Source organism: Stegodyphus dumicola, chromosome 6, assembly GCF_044657685.1.
Source record: "Stegodyphus dumicola isolate Sdum_Otavi_A_Nest chromosome 6, ASM4465768v1".
Classification (NCBI taxonomy): Eukaryota; Metazoa; Arthropoda; class Arachnida; order Araneae; family Eresidae; genus Stegodyphus; species Stegodyphus dumicola.
Window position 1 is genome coordinate 206,987,270 of NC_140773.1, and position 18,210 is coordinate 207,005,479.

General features: G+C 32.3%; 1 protein-coding gene across 2 annotated transcripts in view; it reads left to right on the plus strand.

Annotated features, from left to right (window-relative positions):
* The window catches only part of LOC118194912 (P2X purinoceptor 4-like), a 96,872-nt gene that overhangs the window by 29,905 nt on the left and 48,757 nt on the right, over positions 1–18,210 (plus strand). For both annotated transcript variants that reach the window (XR_004759174.2, XM_035366124.2), the window contains exons 4-5: positions 9,964–10,036; positions 14,781–14,880. Coding sequence is in view for 1 of the 2 variants with exons in the window: in XM_035366124.2 (XP_035222015.1) it covers positions 9,964–10,036; positions 14,781–14,880 (173 nt within the window). In the remaining variant the exon portion in view is untranslated. The remainder of the gene's footprint in view (positions 1–9,963; positions 10,037–14,780; positions 14,881–18,210) is intronic.

The following is an 18,210-nucleotide window of genomic DNA, read 5'->3' on the forward strand; positions in this document are numbered from 1 at the left end:
ACTCTGCCACGTCACCACGTGTTTGATTTTATCTGTACGGAGTAAGATTTTGAATATCAGAAAACATGTCAACTACGGAAGTGTCTGAGGAGCAGACCATTCATTTACACAAGGAGCGCATATCACCATTTCGCAAATACAACCAGATACTACTGTCCTCGTACCAAAACCGAAGTGAGCTGAACCCTCATCGATCCTCCAGTAACGAATACCGAGAAGAGACGAATATTTTCGTTACAAAGTAACGAATACCGAAAAGCACCCGTTTCGGTACAGAAATAACGAATACCGAAAAGTACCCATTTCGGTACAGAAGTAACGAATACCGAAAAGTACCTGTTTCGGTACAGAAGTAACGAATACCGAAAAGTACCGATTTCGGTACTGAAGTAAAGGGTACTTGGATGTACCGATTTTCAGTACCCGTTACAACGAAGTACCCGTTACAAAATACCCGGTTCAGTAGTACCGACTCATCACTAGCACTGTCTGTACAAAGCCCAATGCAATTATTCCACAATATGCCGTTCTCATAAAAAAAATTTTTGATTATATTAAAAATTTCATTGGATGTGGCATGATCGATTCTTCTGCCAACAGTGTTATCAGCAAGCGGTATTTGTCGCAACTGTTTTGCATATGATTCGTCAAACATTGTTTTTGACCATATCAATAGCTGCTGGCAAAACTAATGTTTCTCCTATTGTGTGTGGTTTTTTACACTTTGCGATTTTGTAAGATACTAAGTACGATGCTAGAAACACATTTGATGGAGTGTGAACTCTTTTTTTTTTTTTTTTTTTTTTTTTTGTACGTTTGCTTTTGTTTAGTGAACTTGTGCAATTTTCTTTAAAAAAAATTCTTGGGACTTGCCAACGTATTGAGAATGCATAGTTTCAATGTGGCGTTTTAATTGTCCGCGTCTTATACTATCACCAGCCAAATCTTTCGAACAAAACAAACACATTGGTTTTTCCACATTATCAGTAATAACATGTAAATTCGAACGATAAATAAGACAAATCATATTTTCTTGTCTTGGAAGTTCTTCCTTCCTGATTCCTACTACTTGTGCCAACACCAGATTCTTCATTATTAGAGGATTTTCTCTTATAACCAGTCAAGAACTTATCCATTTCTCTAAAAATATTAGGATAATTAATTTATTCTTCTTAAAAAATTAAACTTAATTAAATTATTTACTATTGTGATCAGTGAGTAATTAGGTATGTCAAAATAAAATAATAAACACAATCTAACACTGCTGAGCTAAACTGAAGTTGATAATGTCTCGACTTTTAGAGAATTAGTGGTCGGCCGAGCAGCATAGTAGTTAATATGTACACTGCTCAAAAAAAAAAAAAAATGGGACAGTGCTATATCTCCCATTCTACTGGGCCGATTGACAAAATTCAAACTGCGTTTTTCATGCCTCGAAAGCGCGACTTAGGATATATATTAGATTTATATATAGCACTATTCTAACATAGGTATTTTGACACAAAATCGGACTTTTTCTGAAATAACATACCAATTTTTTTCCATATTTCGATTCTACGACTCAAATTATGGCAGAATACCAAGTTTTGTAAAAATCGTACGACTAGTTTTTAAAATATTAGCTCTCAAAATTTTAGCTCCTCAATGTTAATTGAATTTGGCAAATATCTATTAATATCTCTTTTTTTATTAAACTTTTTTGATTTTTTTCTCTCACATTTCGAAATTTAGGTTCATTCCAAATGAAATTTACCCATTTTTTGTGTTTTATTTTTTAAATTTCTATTTTTAAATAATTTTTATAAATTTTTCAAAAAAAATTTTGAATTATAACCTATAAAATTTTTACCATCATCATAAAGTAGGTGTATTTTTAAGCATATCTGCAAAAAATTAGACTTTTTTATTCATAATTTTCTAAGATATACACGAATTTACATATTTTCGCGTTTTGAAATTTGGCATCTTTTTTTTTGAGCGATAATAACGCCAAATGTGGTCTATGGATTTTTGTTACACTGAATTGCCACAGCTATTTTTAACCTTAAATTTCAAGTAAAATTTTACGGAGAATTAATTATATGAATTTTTTCCCCTCAATAAGGCGTAATAAATATTTATTAATATTATATGAAAAGCTATTTTTTTTTAATTATAGATGGTATTATTAAAATTTTTTAAATTTTTTTTAAATTTCTCTCTTTTTTCCTTTTTTTAAAAAAATAAGAGTACATTTTTCTAAGAGTAAATTTTTACCTTCGGAGTTTTATCGTCTGCTACTTTAATTCGTTTAAATCCAATTGTCTAAAACTGAGAATTTTCGTTTAATGTTTATTTGAATTTTATGACATTAACTGCATAATTTATTTCTAAACAAACTGTTGCTTTTGAAGTGGCTGAAAGAGCGGCAGATACTACCATCCATATTTTTAAAGCACAGTATATTTTTATAGAAACATAAGATTTAGAATAATCATTTATATAAGTCAAATTATGATATAAACATACAACCCTCTAGAGACTGAATTAGTGGAAGTTCAATGGTTATGTAGAAATGATCTGCAGCTATATAATGGCTGGATAAGTCAGCAGCTTCTGTGGACAAGTAAGAATAATTATATAAACGACACACAACATTCTGGATTCAATTAACAACGAGGATACGATGTTTATTAAATTAATTTAAGAAGTTTTAACACATAAAAAAACCAACTCATTTTTTATCCTAAAATGTATTTTTGTTCGCAGCGTATTTTCATTATATCCTTAAAATTCAAATTTAGAATGTAATTGTCAAGAACTGAATCTTAATCATCAGTAATATAATAATTATTACGGTTATTAATAAATCCTTCTTATAAAGTAATTGCAAATATTTCAAAAAACTTTCTCTCTGAATGCAAATATTTTTCTATGCAAAATTTTAAATTTTATATTAATCAAGATTGCACACGATATTATTTATTTGCACTTCAATTTTTACCGTCAGCTCTAGTAGAAGTTACAAATCAATTATATTTAATTAAGGATTGGATTGGATTATTTAATGATGGCAAAGCACACGAGGGCTATAAGCCTAAAGGGAGGGATGCCTTCGTGGAAGACTTTCTAAGGTAAACTGGCTCGTATACACGTTACACATGGGGAAAACCACGAAAACGCCCAAGCAGCCAGCCCGTTCGCGGGATTCGAACTTCAGACCGAACTACCAGTGCTCAGCGGCTTTACCGCTCGGCCGCTGGTGGGCTATTTAATTAAGGAACGACCATCTAAATTTAGAAACAGCGTACCGTAACAGCAAGTCAAGTACTGGCGCCGCATCTTTCATGTTACTTCCGATTGGCAAGCTACATGATTTTTAATGAGTATTCGGGTTTTGCTAGTAACTTCATTTGGAAATCGCGCTTAAACCAGGTTAGTTGGTTATTTGAACATAGAAAGAACATGGGAGCTATTTGGTTAAGATGCTTTCATAGAGAACCTTTGTAAAGAGAGCCTAGAAAACTACGAAACCAACCATGCAGCCTGGGTTAGACTTCGCAACAAACAATTAGTATTTAACAATCTTCAAATGCTAGGCAACTGGTGAGGCTCCAATTAAATCTCCAATTTAATATTTCCTTTGTAAATATTTAAAATATTGTTGTATACTTAGACACAAAAAGCAGAATTTAAGTTTTGTTAACTCGTTAATAAACTACCAAGCCGTAGTGCAAATGAATATTCAATTTCTTTTGCAATAATTGTATTCACTTAATATTCTTGGAATATGAGCTAAAGAAGGAACGTTCTCGGAAGATTAAAGAAGTGTTTAAATCCAGTGATATAAGGTTTGTCTTAGAAGCTCAGGATCAAAACGATTCTGCAATTGCCCCAGTAGTTGACTTGTAAATGGTTGTGAATTAAGCGGATGACTTTTAATCTTACGTTTTCAGTCAGACAACGTATTCCAAATGTTTTGTATTGCATGACAATGCGTCTTTTCATTATTCAATAACCAGTCGGAGAACCGCTTGTGTTCCGAAAATAAGTATGTGTACTCAATCGTCCTGCATGTTTTTCAAATTTGTCTTCTTGTGATTTTTTTTCTTTCCCAAAAACTAAAGTTGCCTCTCAAAGGAAAGTTTTTTGATATTGAAGAGACAAAAGGAGTATGACATCTACTTTTAGAGGCATGTCAAAAACAAATCTCTACAAGCCTTCTCTTCCATTACATGTTGTGCAGTCAGACAAAATGTTGCATCAGCGTAAATTCTATAATCTATTTTATTACACTCTGATTACTTTACTAACATACAGTGAATATATACTAAATCTTTTACTTCAGCTTAAGTAATTCGGAATTTTTGACGGAATTCTTGTCGGAACTAGGACTTAGAAGATAAGTCAAATTAAATATTTCGATAGCCCAATAAATTCAAGGTCGAATTTCAAAATTTTATTTTCGAAGGAAGGAGAAATTTTTTCAGTTTTGGTCCATTATCCTAAGTATATTTGCTTTGATTCTTTATTTTTCCATAAAAGCGAAAAATTTACGTATGGTATACATATAACGCATAGCTTCAAATGAAAATTTAATAATATACGGAGTGGTTATAATTAAAGTGTTACATTGAAACGGTCAGAAAACGAAAATTACTGGATCAAATGTTATCAAGCTTGGTAATCGTGTAAAGGAGGTCATAGGAATTTATTTTCCGGGAAAAAAAGGAAGTTCGAAACCTCACCACCAGGGGGAAAATGGCGCTGTATGCAATATTGTTAATAGAAATATGGGTCGGAATCTAACTTAACCTTTTGTTACACGGGTTTAATATGACCCTTAAGAAACTTTGAAGTAAGCAAATTACCATTTAAAGGCGTTAAATTCGATAAACGTTGAGTGCGCCATCCGTGTAAGTGAGAAATTCGTCCGTGAAAACCACGAATTAGATTAGAAAATGTGAGATCGCAAATCACTCGCACAAGTCCGTACAATCTGGAAATCATTTTCTTACAGATCGCTAATTTGTAATTTTTGAAGCCTGAATTTGGCCCTAAAACATAAAGATACTGATTCAAAACGCTTTTAATCGATTTGGGCCAAAGAAATCCCTCATGTTATATATCTAGTTCCATTGCATTCTCCTACTGCATTCGATTGCATAGCAGTCATTCCACACTGTTTAGTGTTGAATGACAGCTACTGTTATAACCGCCAACACTTCCCCTCTTCCCACCAGTCCTCAACCTCTGTGGCTTTTAGCTATGGGGTTTTCTCAAAAGCACTGTTTATGGTGATAATCTAAATAATTTGGCAGAAATGAAAAATGTGATACACTGACATATCCGTAACATTCCTCCTGATATGCTAAGAGCTGCTGTTGAGAATGCAGTAACAGGATTTAACTTGCTTTCGGAAAATGCTGGACGCTACATTGAACATGCTTTGTAACACGTTTCGGAAAATATTAAACATATTTTAAACAGATGTTTTTGTGTCTTATTTCATTTATCAATCTTGTATACAGCGCCATTTTCCCCCTGGTGGTGAGTTTTTGAACTCTTTATTTTCCGCGGAAAATAAATTCTCGTAACCTCCTTTACACAATTCCCAAGTTTGATAACATTTGGTACGGTAATTTTCCTTTTATGGCCATTTCAAATTGGAACTTTAATTATAACCACCATGTAAATTAAACTTTAAAAATTTGACAGTTTGGTTCAAGTCCCAGCTTTAAAAATATATATATAAATATAATCTTTTATATTAATCCTCTTAGAAAGAATGTTTTTTTTAAGAAGCTAATTTTTCTCTCGCGTTATAGATTGTATAAAAACACATGATCTTTAATATGATTTAGATTGTTTCAGCTGATATAAGAATCGGGTTACTCGGTGGTACAGAATAAACCCTGCTGGACTGTTTTATTTCTTTGTCATTTAGCAAAAATCTTTTAATTAAAATATTTATCCTTTGGACTTCGCTTTAAACTTTATTTATAGTTAAAATGACTAGAAAATGAAAAGCTGTCTTCAACTGAAACGCAATTCATGTAATTGATATTTTTAAAAATTGACAAGAATGCAAAATTTATGGAAGTCTAGCAATCGAAAAATCTTAATTTTCTTGTGTGTGCACTGAAAATAACTGTAGAAGGAAAGAAAAAAATTAGGGAGAAAAGTAAGCAAAAATTTGCAGGGAAATTTGGCTGTCAGACATACCAAGATGTTTCAAAAAGTTGGACGCTTTTGAATATACTTTCAGGATATTTCAAAGAATTTAGGTGTTTAAAGAAAAAACACTTGAACATGTACACCAGCAAATACCATCAATTGAGCTTGTGGTTAACAGAAAAGACAAAAACGATATCATTGCAGATTAAAGTGAAGAGCGACTGGTTTTAGACTATATGGTTGTATAAATTTAAATTACGTTATAGAACATCTTATCGTATCATAAATTGAGAGTCCCATGATTTTCTCATTCGAATTATTTGAATATTCAGGAGTTTATCCAGTGATGTATGTGGATGTCACCTAAAGACGTTTTTTTTTTTTTTTTCCCCTCCTGATGAAACAGCGGCCGAGCGGTAAAGTCGCTGAACGCTGGTAGTTCAGTCCGAGGTCCGAATCGCGTGAACAGGCAGGCTGCATGGGCATTTTCGTGGTTTTCCCCATGTGTAACGTGTATGTGAGCCAGTTTACTTTAGAAAGTCCTCCACGAAGGCATTCCTCCCCTTAGGCAGATAGCCCTAGTGTGCTTTGTCATAATTAAATAAACCAAAACCTCTTTATGAAACCAGTCTTTCCTTTCATCTCATACCTTCAAAATGTTTAGCCTCTAAAGACTGATAAAGGCTCTGACCAAATATTGATGAAATGGATTGAATTGAATTATTAAGTTACATCAAAGTAGGGCTATCTGCCTAAAAGGAAGGATGCCGTTGTGAAGAACTTTCTAAGGGAAATCAGCTGGCATACACGGTACACATGAGAAAATACACGAAAACGCCCATGCAACCAGCCCGTTTACCGGGATTCGAACCCCGGAGTGAACTACCAGTGTTCAGCGACTTTACCGCTCGGCCGTGTGTGGGCCTTTATGAAATGGAAGGCGATAACTTTATTTAAAATGATTGTAAAAATATCAAGATATTCCGAAAATTTGGATGCTTTTTAATATAGTTGCGGAATGCCTAAAGAAAAAGAGCAAGAATAAAGTAGAATGCCTGAAGAAAAAGAGAAGAAAAAATAAATTTTTGGGTAAAATTTAGTATTTGTATTTTTTTTAATTTAAAACTTTTTAATCTTATGATATTTGATTCTTACGATTTCAAAAATAAAATATTTGACTAAAATATGAATAATATTTAAGAAGCCAAATGTAGGATAAAATTGTGTAAAGCAATGGGCACAATGATAAAACTGTTTAAAGCAGTGTATGCAATTCATCCTAAGTTAAAATGTCGGTTATACATCTCTCTTATTTATATATATCTTTTCTGAACGGAACATTGAAAGACGTGTTAATTGTGCTTTACTGTATTTTCTCTTTTAATATATGCGGTTTTCAAACGCATCGTAGTCCGGGTTACAAAGTATTCCTCCGAAAGAAACGCAATTCAAATAAATAAAATCAAATTCTGGAAAATTTATAATAATAAATATATTAAAAATGCTCAATTCGAAGGAATAAATAGAAAATTTTAAAACAATTATCTGAAGAGACAATGCAACACAACCAATTAAAATAAAAGTATAAAAATTTAAAAATTACCTAAAATAATAACTATGACGAAAAAATATATAAAGAAAACTATTTGAAAAAGAATAAACGTTGCACCTTTATTTACGCAGTTCCAATAGGTAAATAGAAATTTTTAAAACAGTTATTCGAAAAAAAAAAAAAGTGCAACTTAAACAATTAAAATGAAATTCGAAAAAGAAAAAATTACTTAATAAGTTATAATTAAAAATATAATATAAAGAACATTATTTGGAAAAAAGGAACGATGGTGACTTTTTTTCCTTTCACGGGAAAGGAAACTAGGTTGCCATATATTAAGAAGTTCGCCAAGTGAACTATTCTTGGCGCAAACTGACAAAAAAGTGCCAACATAAATTTGTGAATTTCTCCGTAAATTTTGCTCCAAAATTTACAAAATTTCATATTTAGGCGTAATTTGAGTCGTAGAATTGAAATATGTAAAAAAATTGGTATGTTATTTCAGAAAAAGTCCGATTTTGTGTCAAAATACCTATGTTAGAATAGTGCTATATATAAATCTAATATATATCCTAAGTCACGCTTTCGAGACATGAAGAACACAGTTTGAATTTTGTCAATCGGCCCAGTAGATCAGGAGATATAGGACTGTCCCATTTTTTTTTTTGAGCAGTGTACCTATATGTTACGTATTATATTAGCTGCACCTGCACCAATTCTGGCTAATATTCGTGCTTCCCCTTAGACTAATCCACGCCTCCCAGTTTGGAAAACACTGATCTAAGGTGTTGCAAAAGGCATCAGTAAAGTAAGGTTTTTAGGAAATAGTGAACTCTTTTTTTTTTTTTTTTTTAATGAAAAGTAATAAATAGGTCATTGTTTTGAGTAATTTTTCTGTTACTTGCTTGTTGTTCAGGAATTAATCTCTCCCTTTAATCATAAATGAATAAATAAATAATAAATCTACCACACCTTTTATTGGATTTTTTATGAAAAAAATATTTAATTACCTTGCATCTCATTGCAGAAATAATAAAACATTTATTTTTAAATGAAGTTAAGCTGTTGATAGATTTATTCTCTTTAGCAGCCCTAGGAATGCATCATTGGTAATTCTACCTCCTTACCCACTTATTTCTACTCTCCTGACTACAGTAGATGAAACCCAACCATGTTACTAATTAAATAAATTTGGTGTGGTGACCAAATGGCTTCCTTGTACAGCATATTAAATTATACGCATATTTTTGCTGCACTTCATTTAAACTTTCCTCAGATTATTTTAACTTAATTAAATCACTCAAGGAAAGTTGAAAAGGACATCAAAAACAGCAAATTTTATTAATAATTAAATATCCTGCCAATTTATGGGAGTAAACTTCTTAAAATTTTATTTTTTCATTACTCTCCCAAATATGGAACTGGGAGATTGCATTAAAAGTTAGATTTCACTATTTGTTGAAGATTAATTTAAAAAAAAAATTGGCAGTGCTGAAATATGAATATTTTCGTCATTTGAAACACTTTTGTAATTGTATATGACTACAACCTTCAGTTGAAAAAATAAAGGCCAGTAAGGACTTTTAAACTTGTTAAGTGGGTGGATATATATGTTTGGTACTACCGATTTCAATAAAAAAGGGAGGGGCACAACTAGATGTAGCAGTCTCATACACAAAACTTCAACATTCCATGGAAAATAAATTTTGATTTATGCGAGGTACATATACACATAGGTACGTTTAGATATCATAAACAAATCCCTTTTTGAGTCCATTATAATCTATTTTACAATCCGTTTTGGAAAAAAGCAATACTTCTTTTTCTTCTTACAAGTAGGTAAACAGAATGCTATAAAAGTTAGGTAAGAAACAATAGATTTGTAAGCAAACAAATCAAGCATTAAGGCATTATGTTGTTTGCTTGTAGTGCGGAAAATTTTAATGTCTATTTTTTTAAAAAAAATTTAGCTTTTTTATCCTTAGTTTTCACTTTAAAAATACATATGTGGACTGACAAACTCAAATATCAATCAGCCTATTTCTTGTGATCACAAAAAAGTATTATATGTTAAAAAAAATAACCGTATTTTGTAATGTGTTTATGAATTTGTATTTCAGTCAAGGACTTAAAGCCATGCAGTTAAACATTTAAAATAGGTTAAAACCAATTTTTTAAGCGTAAGTGAGACACACATGCATTGAAAGCTGCTGTTGAGTGTTACTCATGTTAATAAATGTGTACTCTCTTTTAAGGATCCAGAGGTAGGCACTTTGTGTCAGTCTGATTCAGACTGCCGTCAAGGCTTGTCTTTCATCACAGGAAATGGTATGTTGGGTAAATTTCTTCAGCTTTATTTATTTGTGCTTTACTTTTTGTAGGGAAAATGTTACAGTTCATTTGCATAGATGAATTATTCATAGTTCAAATTTATATGTGGGAGCATAAATAAAGTCATTTAATGCTCATTTTCCCAAGTCTTTGCAGATGATGATTAGCAAAGAGGAATGTACCATATTTTTCAGCACAAAAATTGGCATGGTGTTCGAGTCAATTCTAGGATTTTATCCAAATAACCGGTAAATTTAGGTATATTTGGCATTTAGGTCTTACTGTCATGCCGTGCCTATGAAGGGAGAACTAATCCAAGAAAGAAAAAAAAACAAAAAAACATGTATTTGAAAGTATGCTGAATTAATCTTAAATCGGTTAAATGCCCGAACAAGGCAGGATTTGAAGACGGTATGGTGAAATGGATTTTAAGAAATTCAAGGAAATGAGTACATCATCATATACATGCTTTTAAATAGACCGAGTGCAGTCTAAACATTAAAAGATTTTAAGAGTACTGTTTGTTGGCATAATTGATATATGGGAAAGTAATATAAAGTGGAGTAGTAGCTAGAACAAAAGATAAAAAATGAAGTAAATAAAGGTTTTAATTTCAGATGAAGATGAGGACTGTGGATATGCAAGTCGGTAAGAAATAGTTAAATTGCATAATTTTTTAAATTAAAAACATTTCTTGGAGTACAGAGAACTGCCTTTCTCCTTTTCTTTGGGGGGGGGGTTTGTAAGGGTTTGTAAGTTTTTGTAGGGGGGCATTTATAAAAATTTTAATCAATAAAAATAATCTTCTTTTAATTAATGTTTTAAACTAGGGTAAGACTAGTCACTTTTATTCAGTATAATTATTAACTTTATTAGTAAATGTCAACTGAAGTTGATACTGTATTTTATAACCCATTGTATTAATGAATTAGAGTTTTTAAAGCATACTTTTTTTGGACCTGAACCTTGATTTATATGCTAGAAATATATTAATTAGAATAGTACTTATTTGTTTACTTTTCAAGTATGTTAAATCAGTTTTATGTACTTATTATATAGTAATAAATATTTCCTTAAAAATTTTTTAACATTACTTCCACGAGTCTTGTTAATTCACAATGTACGGCTATTCTTATGATTTCTTTGCTACAAGGTACTGTGTTACTTCAAAGACTTAAATGTCTGAAACACTATATTGTAAACTATTTTAGGTTTTTGAAGCATTTTAAATTCAGTAATTTTTGAGCGGATGACTCTTATATTCTGTCGTAGGTACAGCAAGATAATATATTGATTAAATTTTCATGATTCACTTTCAAATGTATGTTAAGCAGCTTGTTTTCCTAAAAAGAGCTTTTATTTAAAAATACAAATTTACTAAATAAACCGATACAAAGTTATGAATAAATCCACTGTTCATTATTTTATTATAAGAAACATATAAGTTACTGAGCATTGTGATCTGTATTCTTTAATTTTGTTTTCTGTGTAATAATCTTGATATAGTACAAATTCCGTAATCCGGACTCGTCGGGACTTCAGCGATTCCAGATTAGGGGTTTTTCTGGATTATAGATCATCAATTTAAATCTGTTAAGATGGCATGCAGAAATTATACAATTAAAAATATGAAACCGTAATTTATGAAATAAAGAGCAATTATGATCTAAAGGGTATCAAAATTTACAAAAAAAAAAAAAAAAGCTTAATATTTATTTGTTTACTTTATTAAACATTTCTTTCAATGTAAGTTGTTTAAGTTGCTTCGTTTTATGTGATAATACTTTCTCTTTAATTCTATAAACAGACGTAACTTCTTGTTCAGTTACAAAGTTCCGCTGTTCAAGTCCCATAATTGCTGTGCCAAGAATACCGACTAACTTGTCAATTGAAATTTTTTCGTTTTCAATAACCTCTCTGTCACTTTCTTCACTATCGGAAGTGCATATGTGTAAACGCTTTACTCCCTATACGCGCATGCGTAAGTTTGTGGCTTTGAGGTCCGGATAATGGACGTCCGGATTACGCACTTTGTACTGTATTATGATTTGTTGGGCATAAGTAGATATAAATATCTGGAAGGGGAGCATTTAAAATATAGCTTGTTATCGGAATTACATGGAGGTCACTCTGAAATGTTTTAGATACATGCAGACGTTAATTGTAGCAGAAAAAACTAATGATTAAATTTGAAAATATGAACTATTTTAGCCCAGCAGAGGATTTTTTTTATTGGCCAACTGCAGAGAATAAATTTTAGGCTGAAGGAAAAAAGGAGTTGACATGAGAACATTATCCCACTATGATCTTAAAGTGTAAAAAGAAGAATGCTTTCAATGTCTGTAATTAGCATTTGGAAATAAAGATCCATCTGGTGCTGATCTGTTCAGATGGTTTACAGAATTTCACAGAGTTTGCAATGTTGAACTTTCACAGAGTGTTTCACTGTCAAGTTCGCAGTTTTCACAGAGTTCACAAAGAAGAACACATGGGAAGAGCATTGTTAGCAGTAATCCTGGATAATGTGTCTGCCATACGGAAAATGTTAATCGATGATAGTCGCTGCACCTACCAAATGATACAGAAGGAACTTAAGATTGGATAACATTTCAGAAATTCTTCAAGAAGTAAATGTTGAAGGATTCATGCTCAGCTATGACAATGCATCTTCTTATTCAGCAAGATTGATAGCTGAGTTTCTTGAACAGAAACGCTTCAAAGTGATAGAATATCCACCCTATATTCACCTAATCTAGCTATGTGTGACTTTTTGCTATTTTTGAACTTGTGTGGATGTCATTTCTTTTTGATGATGAGATTTATGAGGTTATAAATGCATCTTTTTCATCGATTCCAAGAAATGAATGGCTTGAGGCATTTAATCTTTGGAAAATTTGCTTACAGAAGTGCATTGATGCTGGAGGAGACTACTTTGAACACTCCTAAAATTTTGTAACTTTAAAAAGTTATGTGTATCTCAAAAATTTCAGATTGACTCTTTTAGTAATATGTGAACAAATAGTTTTCATTTATAGGGAGCATAAAATAAGATTAAAAAATGCCGGAGTAATGCATTTTTAAATTATCTTTTCTTCTTCCCCCCCCCCCTACTGTAGATTTTTTTTTGCTTCATATACATTCTGTTGCAAAAACATATATGCACCCATAAAGAATTTTTCCAGAACTATGAAACTGGATAGTAGTATAGTTTTCGATTAGATAACCAAATGATCAAAAACTGGAGTGAAAAAGCATATTATTTATGAGTATCAATGCAAAGAATTTGAAAATTAATAACTGTTAAAGTAAAACCTGGCAGCTGCGCAAGCCGATACTCTGTTGGGTATGGAGTTTGTTGAGTTACTAATGTCTCTCTGTGATAGATTGTGCCACAAATGGAGTACCTGGTTAGCGAGTTGGGATATATTTGTGCACAGCTGAATTTGCCTGCCCAACATATTCCAAACATGTTCAATAGGTGACAGATCTGATGACTGGCAGGCCAGTGGTAGGCATTAACACATCGGAGACATTGTTGGTAAGTCACGTTGTATGTGCTTAAGCATTGTCCTGCTGTAAAACAGAACCTGAATGACCTGCTAGTATAGGCAGTATGATCAACTGCAAAATGTTGCCAATATACCTGTGAGCAGTCAGAGTACTTTGCAGCACAACTAATAGAGAACAGCTGTTCCAGTTGATCAGACTGTCACACCCTGTGTTCTGGCTGTGTGCCACTCTATAAAAAGTGATACACTGGACCATTTCCATCTTCAGACACGTATATTGCAGTCATCAGAACTGAAAGAAACACTTGATTCATCTATGAAAATTGCATTTCTTCAATTGGACATTGTTCAGCTTGAGCGAGACTGGCACAGTGCAAGATGGCACTGCTTATGGTGGAGTGTCAATGGCAAGCATTTTAATAAATGTCAAGATCTAAGCCCAGTGTAACCTAGACTTCTGTGAATCATATCCCTGAATATCCCTGTGAGTTGGCAGATGGCATTGAATCGATGATAGCTGGTGCAATGTGGCAGCTCTTCTAATTGCACGATCATATTGCACATTGGTGGCCTAGTTTGACTATGCCTTCTCTGAGCCACTGGTTTCAACAACCATATTACTTCAACCAATAAACTGGCTGATCCACATGTTCGATCAAGCGGCCTCTTTTTTTGTCCTATGATGCAATTCTTCTCAAAGTCTGACAGCTATCTGCAATGCTGTTGAGTACATTTTAAAGGCATCTTTCATTACAAGCTGTCAGCATGGTTGTAAATGTTCATCGCTTGCCACACCTATCCTTTTACATTCTAGGAGCTGTGCACTTCAGAGGCACATTGTATTGCTCCACTATGCTGATTGGTGTGGCAGGTTTAATCAAATATACTGAACTTGCCAAATCACATTTGTATTCCATGTTTTATAATTGTGGGCTCAATTTTTTCAGCGTGCATATATTGTTTTCTAAACAGTGTTATTTAAGCACAGTGTTCAGTTCCTGATGTTAAATAACATTAATAATTTTCCGTGTTAAATTTATTTTATGCATTTTAAAGAAGGTGACAAAAAAAGGTATATTGAAATTTTTATTGATTTTTGTGATGGAAGCATAAAATATTTATTTTTGTCCTTTTCTAAGAAAAGTTAAAATGTTTGCATAATGTTTTAAATATTTTTTCTTTTTTGCTGTAGTTATTTATTTGATAATTAATTTGAAGTACAATTTATGCAGGTGTCCAGACTGGAAAATGTGTAAAATCAGATATAAATAAAACTTTAAATGTATGTGAAATATTTGCTTGGTGTCCTGTTGAAAGAGATATCAATCCACTGTAAGTAAATTGAGCTTCATGATCATGGTTATCCTTAGTTTATTTTATATATATATATGCTTTTGAGTTTGGAAAATTTGAAACATTATGTTCCATAATATTTCTTGCTTTTGACGCCTTTCAGTTTTAAAGAAATTCTAAACTTTTTTTTTAACCTCTTCTCTTTGTTCTGCCTGTGTGTAGTATTAGAATTTTTTTTAATGCATGGTTGATACTGCATTAAAAATTTGTCTGATTTTAATTTTTTGTATCTAGCATATATCTAGAATAAAAATAAGGAATTATAATTCTTTATGACTGTAAAAGTAATCAGTGAAGCATTTTGGTATATACAGTGCTCATAAAAATTAAAGAATACTGCCAGAAATAAAACTTATACTATTAAACATATATTTAGAAGTAAAAAAAATAAATAAATAAATAAATAAATAAATAAAAATAAGGAATTAAAATTCTTTATGACTGGAAATGTAATGAATTAAGCATTTTGGTAAATACAGTGTTTATACAAATTAAAGAATGCTAAAAGAAATAAAACTTAAACTGTTATTTATTGAAATATGATTAAAAACAGTTTATCTAAAAGTATTATTTAACATAAATTATCTTAGTTATCACAATTAAAAACAGTTTATCCAAAAATGTTATTTAACATAAATTATCATATTTTTCAGTGATTAACCCATTAACCGCCAAACTACAATGATTCTTTTCTCATGAAAATAATAACAAATATTAAATTAAGCATTTATAACATAAATTTACATTTAAAATTTAAAAAATGCTCTTACCTGTGGCAAAAGCGAGTGTTGCGTTTGCACAACGTCAGCGGAATAAGACTACGGATGTTTAGTGAGTAGGATTTTACTCATGCGATGCTTCTTTTGAGTGGGGCACTGGATTACTTTTTAGCTGTATAACGTTTTCTAAATCTACAAATCACTTTACTTGTAATTAATTTAATATTAATATATACATTATATTTCTTTTCCAAATACAGATTATTTCAATTGAAAGATTCAAGCATGAAAAGCTTCACTACATTCATGATATAAAGCTGCTTTGCATCTATAAACAGTATGGCTATGGAACTCTTTACAACAAAGTCTTTTGTTATTATCGGACTTTACGATTAAATGTCTAAAATCTCCATGCGTTGGTTTTTGAATGCTGAATTTACTAGATCTTCCTGTTGCTGATCTATTTCTGGCTAATTCTACACTCTCATTAGGAGTTTGCAAAAGGAATAATGCAATCTCACATCTGAAATCTGAAAAAAGACTTTTTATTTCCAGTAGTAGAAAGTCGAGATATTTTCCATGCATTTATCAAGGCTACATCAATGTAATTAGTAAAGCCACCACCATTTTTTGCCACAAACTCTTATTCTGTAATTGGCTATTAAATTGTCACATAAATCGATTCCACCCATTTTGGCATTGTATTGTTTAATAAGATGAGGCTGAGATATAAAAACCTTTTTGCTTCGCGTTTTTGAATAACGGGAAATATTTTTTATGGGCTGAATGTTTCCAAATGTTGAACCAACAGTTACAACCAAATTTTCGTTCCATCGGGCAAAAGTTATTTTGTTTTTTCTCTTCATACTGGAAATCATAATAACCCCTATCTTTCTTACGGACACATTTCACAGTTTCTAGTGGGCACATTTGTATGCGGTTTTCCTGGATTGTTCCTGTAGCTCTGAAACCTTTAATTTTTAGGTGACAGAAAAGTTGAAATGATGTAAAAAAATGTATCAAAATAAATAGCACGATTGGCAGGAGTTTCAACAACACTGCGCAAATTTATCACCACACTTCCTGCCAGCCCATATTTTTCATGTTCTGGTAATTTTGGAGCTGTCGACTTAACCTGAATAAATATCAAAATGAAACGCATATCTATCAGATGATGCCAGAGTCCATGCTTTGTTATATATTTGTCTGTTCAACGAGAAGAGAGTAGCATAACATAACAATAGGGACGCTTCCTTCTTATGAAAAGAAGGAAAAGAGTTAAGGCAAAATTGCCCATTACTCTTCTGCCATTTGATCATTTAAATCAAGGGATTTAAATGGTAACTCCCGTAAAAGGTAAGTAATAAATAGATAAGATCTCAAACTGACACCAAATCTATAGTATCAGCAAAAGATCCCATCTCTAAGTTCAAGGTGTCGGCTGGATCGTGAAAACTTCCCTATTGGATGGAAAACCGATTCAATCCCTCCCAAACCACCAAACGCAAATTCTTGACCAAACAAGAGTGTGATGGAGAGTCAAATAAATAAATAAATAAATAAGGAGGGCAGAGGTGCATTCTCAAGCCAAATGGCCAGGTAGTGTATAAAGATTTGGTATCATTATATTCCAAAACACAGCTATGAGAGGGAAATCCCTGCATAGTTTCTTTTCAAAAAAAAAAAAATAAATAAAATAAAAAAAAAATAAAAAAAAGAACTCATAGGGCGTCTCAATGCTTGTTTCTTGTGGTTCCATATTCACCTTACCTGTAGGTGTTTAGTATACATCAGAAACCCTATTATGCCAGAGAGCCCTTTGTATAAAAGGGCTTGATCAAAGGTAATATAGGGAAACCCAAGGAATTTGTTTCTAGGGACAGAGAACACCGGACATCGTCCCAGAAAGTGAAAAGGTGTTTCCTCTTCTTCTCCACAAGCTGGGCAGAGAGGAGATTCGACAAGACCACATTTGTGGAGATGCTTAGCTAGATAAGCATGTCCAGTAACAATTTGAATTACCTGCGTAAGTTAGTTCTACTGAGGTGTATGAGTTTACCTGAAAAGTTAAGTGTACTGAGCACCAATTTAGAATGAGCACAGTCTGGAAGTTTAGACCATATATCATCATGTTTGTTCTTTATCCAGCTTCTTACTTCTTTTTTAACCGTTTGATATGAAACTGGGTAAAATGGTTCTGGACCAGACATGGGTAGTTGCGAAGCATCTTTAGCTACTTTATCAGCTAGTTCATTTCCAGCAAAATCACAATGACCTGGGACCCAGACTAAACTAATGGTATTATGGGCCTGAGCCAGAGAATTGAGATCTTGAGTACAGTTTAAAACACAGTTTTGTAACTTGACACGATTTGCCAGGGCAAGGATGGCTGATTGGCTGTCAGAGAGAATCTATATATGCTTATCAACTGTATTTTTAGCTAAGAGCTCCCTGGCGACCATATTGATCGCCAGAACCTCGGCTTGGAAAACAGTTGTAAATTTACCAAGGTATAGATGAAATCTAATGAAATCTTCTTCAGATCCCTTGGTCCTAATAATAGCTCCAGCTCCAGTAAAGTTGGATTTTG